Source organism: Oryx dammah, unplaced genomic scaffold, assembly GCF_014754425.2.
Source record: "Oryx dammah isolate SB20612 unplaced genomic scaffold, SCBI_Odam_1.1 HiC_scaffold_27, whole genome shotgun sequence".
In the NCBI taxonomy this organism is placed as follows: domain Eukaryota; kingdom Metazoa; phylum Chordata; class Mammalia; order Artiodactyla; family Bovidae; genus Oryx; species Oryx dammah.
Window position 1 is genome coordinate 109,578,995 of NW_024070211.1, and position 8,587 is coordinate 109,587,581.

The window sequence follows — 8,587 nt, forward strand, 5'->3', positions numbered from 1 at the left end:
CTTAGGTCTAATTATGAGAGATGGCACTCCCTGGTTCCCAAATCTGTGCATTCCTTCTATAAGGGAGCAATCACCCTTATGTACTGGTGCTTGTTTAGCTCATATACCTCATTCTGTAGGACCATATACCTCATTCTATAGGTGTTTTCTTCTAGTTGGTACCATCTAAAAATTCATCAGCAAAGTAGTTGATTATTTAAAAGACCAATGAGTTTTTCAGGTGATTGACTACCAGTTAAGATCAATTAATTCATAGACATCCACCTCTTGCCTTACGTCTTTCTGTATAAAATCCTTTGACTAGAGACCATGTGGTGTATGCTGCTGGGCAATTTACGACCTAATCTAGGTAAGTATAAGGTCAGTGAGGACAAATTGCTGTTCTTTCCACTGATGGAAGGGTTCCATATTTAATCAGCTCATCACAGAATATGCAGTCTTTGGAGTCAAGAGTTGGGCACTCAGTATGACAAATGCATATTGTAAACACGTATATTGTTCTTATCCTTGCTTCCATGGCCACTTTATCCATGAACTTACTGATAAACACCAAGCTGGATACTTGGTTATTGCATTGATTAAGATGTAGTGTGGCTGTCAGTCTGTGAGAAGATCACCAGGTGAATTGCCAATCTCCATACAGTTTCTTAAAATATGGATTCATACTACATTTTATCTGTTTTAAGTGTTAAGGAAGTAGCATTTAGAAAAAAAACATAAATGCTATTTCCAGTATTTTTATATAACTACAAAAAAAATGAACAAAATATCCTATAGGGAAATTTAACTGATTTGTTATTTTTTTCATACTTCCTGACAAAATTTATGAAAAGAATTATAGCCCTAGCACTGACAGATACAAAAGCTCTTAACAGCTTGAGGTGTAAGATTTTTCATCTTCTAGAAAAGAAACTCCAGATTATAAAGTACTGAAATAGAAATGCAAATTATAACCATGATCTTCCCCAAAAGAAAAAAACCAATGAATTGTTTGATCACACTCGGATCTTCTGCATTGCAGGCAGATTCTTTACCATTTGAGCCACAAGTGTCCTTTTGTTTATCTAAGAAAGGTCCGAAACAGTTTTGAAAAATGTGTAACTGTTTAAAATTATGCGTCAAGAATATTTAAAAACAAATACATCTACATATATTTTCCTTGCATCCTTAGTTATATTTCATATTTTTCTTTTAAAGTAATAAGAAATTTAAATGTTCTAGGGTGCTTAAATTTATATCGTGTAGTAATTGAAAAAGCGTGAAAGTGTTAGTTGCTCAGTCTTGTCTTACTCTTTGTGACCCATGGACTGTAGCCCGCTAGGCTCCTCTGTCCATGGGATTCTCCAGGCAAGAATACTGGAGTAGGTAGCCATTCACTTCTCTTCTCCAGGGGATCTTTCCACCCAGGGATCAAACCTGAGTCTCTTAATTACGTCTCCTGCATTGGCAGACGGGTTCTTTACCACTGGTTCCACAAAGGGACTTAAATTAAAATAGAATATATTAAAATAGAGAATGGTAATTGTTGAAGGACTATTTTAATCTTTTGTAAAATGGAAATGGCAAGAGTGTTAATAAAAAAAAAAGCCACATTCTTGGAGACAGGTTTCTTAAAAAAAAAAAAAGAAAACAGCCTTTAAAAAACAAATATTTTGTATAAGTAACTTAAATACATAGAACTAATGAATATTTTTGAATAATGTTTTAGGCATTGCTTATCCAAGAGTCAAAATGGAAATTGCCACACCTTCTACAGTTGCCTGAAAATTATAACACCATTTTCCAGTACTACCACAGAAAAACCTGTAGTGTCTGCACCAAGGTTCCTAAAGACCCTGCCGTTTGCCTTGTTTGTGGTACTTTTGTATGCCTGAAAGGACTTTGCTGCAAGCAACAAAGTTACTGTGAATGTGTATTGGTAAGCAAGAGTAAATAGTATAAAATTTATGGAAATTCAAATTTCATATCACATGGAAATGTGGTTTGTATTACATACAATGTAGTGTGTATTACATACAAAAATATGGTCAAACCAACTTAAAATTTAACTATTCTTTGAGTTAAATACATGATACATGTAAGGATCTTGATTTTGTTGTTGTTTTACATCCTGTAGAACGGTAAAAACAAAACAACAACAACAACAAAACCCACTTAAGGTTTTTTATGAGTAAAACCTTTCATAAGTGCAGCTCCGGTTCCTCTCCCTACTCCCCTCTCCTGCCCTTTAATGAAATATATGTTTAGATGTTATGCTGTGGAACAACCCTTAGATATGCTGTTACAGACACTAGCCTCTGAATTAGATTTAGGTTAGCTCTTAATTGATTTCCTAGGTAATCCTTATCCAAATTCTTCCTAATGTATTGTTAATAAAGGATTAAGAATGAGATTATAAGTTTAACTTAGATGAAATCTGATTTAAAAAATTTTAATCTTTCTGTATTATTTAGAAGACAAGGCATTATTCATTTTCTTTTCTTGTGAAGTCCATTTACATTTTTTCTATTTTTTAGCATTCTCAGAACTGTGGTGCTGGAACAGGGATTTTCCTTTTGATCAATGCATCAGTGATTATCATCATTCGAGGCCACCGCTTCTGCCTCTGGGGTTCTGTGTATTTGGATGCTCATGGAGAGGAAGACCGAGATCTTAGGTTAGATGTTCATGGATATATCCTTGTGGTTTATTCAACTTTGGCCAGTAAGAATAATGTGCCATTCCTGGCTTTGTAATTGTGTTGATAATAATAATTATTCTTTATTTTAAGAAATTCTGGCGGTCATTAATTTAGAGCTGTTTCTATTTGGGGAGATATTTTCCCCATATGATGTAAAGGAAATAGAAAATAAACCAATTTCCTAGGTGACATTTTTGCCATAGAGAATCTATTTTTTAAAATGTGTGTGAAAGCTTCATTGTATTATATTATTTTAATGCTTTTTTTTTCTTTTCATTCTAGGCGAGGCAAGCCTCTCTACATTTGTAAAGAAAGATACAAAGTTCTTGAACAGCAGTGGATTTCTCATACTTTTGATCACATCAATAAAAGATGGGGTCCACATTACAATGGGCTGTGACTCACCACCTTGGCATTGCATTATATCATTTTCATTAGGAATTTATCAACAATAAGCTTTAACTTAATTTGGGGGATTAACGCTTTTGCTGAGGGAAAAAAAGAAAACATACATTATAAAGCCTTTCCAAAATTAGGTGCTTGGTAATCACATTAATGGTATAATAATTTTTTTTTTAATATCTGGAGAGCATAACAAGTAACAAGTTAAACCATTCTTTAGTGGTCATTTTTTTGTTTAAGTCCACAATTAACAAGAAGCACAACTTGTTGACAAAATCATTTTAAAATGATTCTCCCAACAGTGCATATCTGCTTTTCATTGATATTTAGAGTGGATGTGATTTATTTAAAGTTTTACTGCTCCTTTTATCTGTGTGTTTTAATTTGCATCTGCTAAACATAATGCATCCTTTCCCTCTGCCATTCTTGTGTTGATTTGAGATTTTTGCTGTATGTAATTAGAAAAAAATGTAAAACATGATTTATGTGAAATATTGTATAGTAAAAGTTGGTCTAATAGTAGAACTTTACAATTTTTTCTTATTGTGAGGAATCTGTTAAAAGTTTAAGGCTTTGCTGAAAACTTAATTCATTCTCAGGAATTTCATAAATATTCTCCCCAGGTAAATAATTGAAATAGTTGTAAAATAAGTAGATAGCTGCTGTTAATATAATACAGTACATTTAGGGGGGCATTTGTGTGGTTGGGGGAGTCCCTAAAAATCAGAATTTGCCATTTCACTTGGATAAATTACTTGAGGTAATAGCAAATAGATTTTGTTATAAAATCAGAAGTTTTAAGAACATACACATGGCAGATTTTGATTATGTGCATGCCCACCTTTTAATACCAACCAAGTTTTTGTTTAAATGATTAGATTGGAAAAAAGCTCTGACTTCCCCACAAATGGAGCATAGTTTTGGAACTTTCCTTATCAGCTCAAGAGGTTCATCTGTATTGTATTTGTGCAGTGTAATCATTGTTATTTCTGCTTGGATTCCTAAAAGGGAAAAAAAAAAGGCTCAGTGGTGATGATCCTCATGAGTGAGCTGTACACCTGCATTCTTGTTTGAAGCTGCTGTGAAAAGCAGTTTATGTTTGTAGGATTTTTAAGTCAGTAAGAATGGAAATGATGTAGCTAAAACCTACTCTGTACTTACAGAAGGAAGATCACAGAAAAGCATGTTATATATTGCTGCCACAATTTTTCTTCCAAATGATTCAATAATTTGATGATTATTTAATATATATAGTACTATCAAGCAATTCCTGGTACTTTGGACTTCCATGGCTTGTTATATAAAATTACATTTTTATGTGTAAAAATAAACTAAAAAACATCTAATGGTAAAATAAAATCACAGATCTGTGTTCTAAAAATTGTTGAATGACATGATATTACAGGATATAAAAATGGACTTTAAATGATGGCCTTGCATTAAAATAGAACAGTAAATATTCAAGTATGTTCAAAAAATCAAAAGATTACCTGTGAACCTACAATAAAACACATGGAAATAGCTTGCTATTTTTATATACATTTCCAAAATATTAAGATAACTTTCTGAAAGACTAGAATGATTCTATTTAATTAAGTAGCTGTCCTTTCCAACACATTGCTACTTTTTAAAATACTGTATCATAAGTTCAGCCTGTCATATTTTTTGCATTGGTCATTATGGATACCAGACCATTTGTAAGTGTGATTGAAGAACAAAATGCTAATTTACATCTCTAGTAAATACTGTTACAGGATTCATGAACTTGGATAATTCTACAGTTTGAAACTCTGATGCTATATATACATGGTATAATGTATTCAGACTTTGATTACTACATATTTAAAATGGAATGTTTTATGGTTGTGCATATGGATGTGAAGTGAAAATATTAGCCTTAACATTAAAATTTGGGTATTTGATAGTGTTTATTTTGATATTGGTGAATTAGTCACCAGTTAAATTTTAAAAAGCACTTGGTTGAAAATTGTACTTGAATTACATACATGCATGCTGCTAAACTAGAACCTTAATTTTTCCCCCATAACTTTTATAAGTCCCATTTATAAACCTACTTTTAAAAATAACAGGTCCAAGGTAGAGTGATGTGTGTATATTATTCAAGAAAATATCCTGGTGTGATATCTTGTATGAATGATCATTTAAATACAGTACATTACTGTAGAAGCTAAATCAGTCTTTATAATTAAGCAGAAATTACAAAACTAGGAATAATCAACATTGTAAGATATGTTAATAAAAACCTACTATCACTTGGTTTGTGAAAGGTCCTTAACATGCTTATTCTTACATGTTTTTATTTTTTCAAAGATATTGACAATAATATATGTGAGTGAGCATAAATGAAAAGATCAAAGCATAACATAACTAATAGTTGCTGTAAAGTGGAATTAATATAAAGGGTTTGCTTTTCCATTAACCTTTTATTTACAGAGCTAGTTGCTGTTCCTTCTTTGTCTCATAACTAATGTAAAACCTTTGCTAGGTGCGGTATGTGTTTTTAGAAGCAGAAAGTGGGTGAAAGGAGAGGAAATGGATTTTTGGAGAAGCAAATGGATGTGCTGATCTGAAGAACACTGCTGTGGTCTCTGTTGCTCCCTGATAATTCCCAACTAGACTTTAGGGATCTAAAGTGCTTTAGTTCAGTTTACTCAGTCGTGTCCGACTTTGCGACCCCATTGACGGCAACATGCCAGGCCGCCCTGTCCATCACTAACTCCTGGAGTTTACTCAAACTCACATCCTTGAATCAGTGATGCCATCCAACCATCTCATCCTCTGTCATCCCCTTCTCCTCCAGCCCTCAATCTTTCCCAGCATCAGGGTCTTTTCAAATGAGTCAGCTCTTATCATCAAGTAGCCAAAGGATTGGAGTTTCAGCTTCAACATCAGTCCTTCCAAAGAATACTCAGGACTGATTTCCTTTAGGAAGGACTGGTTTGATGATCTTGCAGTCCAAGGGACTCTCAAGAGTGTTCTCCAACACCATAGTTCATCAAATTCTTCGGCACTCAGCTTTATTTATAATCCAACTCTCACATCCATACATGACTGCTGGAAAAACCATAGCTTTGACTAGATGGACCTTTGTTGGCAATGTAATATCTCTTTTTTAATATGGTTTCTAAGTAGGTCATAGCTTTTCTTCCAAGGAGTAAGCATCTTTTAATTTCATGGCTGCAGTCACCATCTGCAGTGATTTTGGAGCCCCCAAAATAAACAGTTTCCACTGTTTCCCCCTCTATTTGCCATGAAGTGATGGGACCAGATGTCTTGATCTTAGTTTTTTGAATGTTGAGTTTTCAGCCAACTTTTTCATTCTCCCCTTCCACTTTCATCAAGAGGCTTTTTAGTTGTTCTCCTGCCATAAGGGTGGTGTTATCTGCATATCTGGGGTGATTGATACTTCTCTCAGCAATCTTGATTCCAGCTTGTGCTTCATCCAGCCGAGCATTTCTCATGATGTACTCTGCATATAAGTGAAATAAAGAGGGTGACAATATACAGCCTTGATGTACTCCTTTTCCTATTTGGAACCAGTCTGTTGTTCCAGGTCCAGTTCTAACTGTTGCTTCCTGACCTGCATACAGATTTCTCAAGAGGCAGGTCAGGTGGTCTGGTATTCCCATCTCTTTCAGAATTTTCCACAGTTTATTTTGATCCACACAGTCAAAGGCTTTAGCATAGTCAATAAAGCAGAAATAGGTGTTTTTCTGGAAAACTCTTGCTTTTTCCATGATCCAGCAGATGTTGGCAACTTGATCTCTGGTTCCTCTGCCTTTTCAAAAACCAGTTCTAACATCTGGAAGTTCACGGTTTACGTATTGCTGAAGCCTGGCTTGGAGAATTTTGAGCATTACTTTACTAGCGTGTGAGATGAGTGCAATTGTGCGGTAGTTTGAGCATTCTTTGGCATTGCCTTTTTTGGGGGATTGGAATGAAAACTGACCTTTTCCAGTCCTGTGGCCACTGCTGAGTTTTCCAAATTTGCTGGCATATTGAGTGCAGCACCTTCACAGCATCATCTTTTACGATTTGAAATAGTTCACCTGGAATTCCATCACCTCAACTAGCATTGTTCATAGTGATGCTTCCTGAGGCCCACTTGACTTCACATTCCAGGATGTCTGGCTCTAAGTTAATGATCATACCATCGTGATTATCTGGGTCGTGAAGATCTGTTTTGTATAGTTCTTCTGTGTATTCTTGCCACCTCTTCTTAATATTTTCTGCTTCTGTTAGGTCCATACCATTTCTGTCCTTTATTGAGCCCATCTTTGCATGAAATGTTCCCTTGGTATCTCTAATTTTCTTGAAGAGATCTCCATCTTTCCTGTTCTATTGTTTTCCTCTATTTCTTTGCATTGATCGCTGAGGAAGGCTTTCTTATCTCTCCTTGCTGTTCTTTGGAACTCTGCATTCAAATGGGTATATCTTTCCTTTGCTCCTTTGCTTTTGGCTTCTCTTTTCACAGCTATTTGAAAGGCTTCCTCAGACAGCCATTTTGCTTTTTTGCATTTTGTGTCCACTGCAGAAGGGAATGGCAAACCACTTCAGTATTCTTGCCTTGAGAACCCCATGAACAGTATGAAAAGGCAAAAAGGATACTGAAAGAGGAACTCCCCAGGTCGGTAGGTGCCCAATATGCTACTGGAGATCAGTGGGGAAATAACTCCAGAAAGAATGAAAGGATGGAGCCAAGGCAAAAACAACACCCAGTTGTGGATATGACTGGTGATAGAAGCAAGGTCCAATCCTGTAAAGAGCAATATTGCATAGGAACTTGGAATGTCAGGTCCATGAATCAAGGCAAATTGGAAGTGGTCAAACAGGAGATGGCAACAGTGAACATCAACATTCTAGGAATCAGCAAACTAAAATGCACTGAAATGGGTGAATTTAACTCAGATGATCATTATATCTACTACTGTGGGCTGGAACCCCTTAGAAGAAATGGAGTATCCATCATAGTCAACAAAAGAGTCTGAGATGCAGTACTTGGATGCAGTCTCAAAAACGCCAGAATGATCTCTGTTCGTTTCCAAGGCAAACCATTCAATATCACAGTAATCCAAGTCTGTGACCCGACCAGTAATGCTGAAGAAGCTGAACGGTTCTATGAAGACATACAAGACCTTTTAGAACTAACACCCAAAAAAGATGTCCTTTTCATTATAGGGGACTGGAATGCAAAAGTAGGAAGTCAAGAAACACCTGCAGTAACAGGCAAATTTGGCCTTGGAGTACAGAATGAAGCAGGGCAAAGGCTAATAGAGTTTTGCCAAGAGAACGCACTGGTCATAGCAAACACCCTTTTCCAACAACACGAGAGAAGACTCTACACATGGACATCACCAGATGGTCAACACCAAAATCAGATTGATTATATTCTTTGCAGCCAAAAATGGAGACACTCTATACAGTCAGCAAAAACAAGACTGGGAGCTGACTATGGCTCAGATCATGAACTCCCTATTGCCAAAT

The 8,587-nt window shown here is 35.6% G+C and overlaps 1 protein-coding gene across 6 annotated transcripts in view; it reads left to right on the forward strand.

Moving 5' to 3' along the window:
- The window catches only part of UBR3 (ubiquitin protein ligase E3 component n-recognin 3), a 208,485-nt gene extending 203,112 nt beyond the window's left edge, over window positions 1-5,373 (forward strand). For all 6 annotated transcript variants that reach the window (XM_040229306.1, XM_040229307.1, XM_040229312.1 and 3 more), the window contains 3 exons: window positions 1,709-1,918; window positions 2,517-2,656; window positions 2,963-5,373. In XM_040229306.1, coding sequence (XP_040085240.1) covers window positions 1,709-1,918; window positions 2,517-2,656; window positions 2,963-3,080 — 468 coding nt within the window. In that variant the 3' untranslated portion in view covers window positions 3,081-5,373. The remainder of the gene's footprint in view (window positions 1-1,708; window positions 1,919-2,516; window positions 2,657-2,962) is intronic.
- Window positions 5,374-8,587: the final 3,214 nt, after the last annotated feature.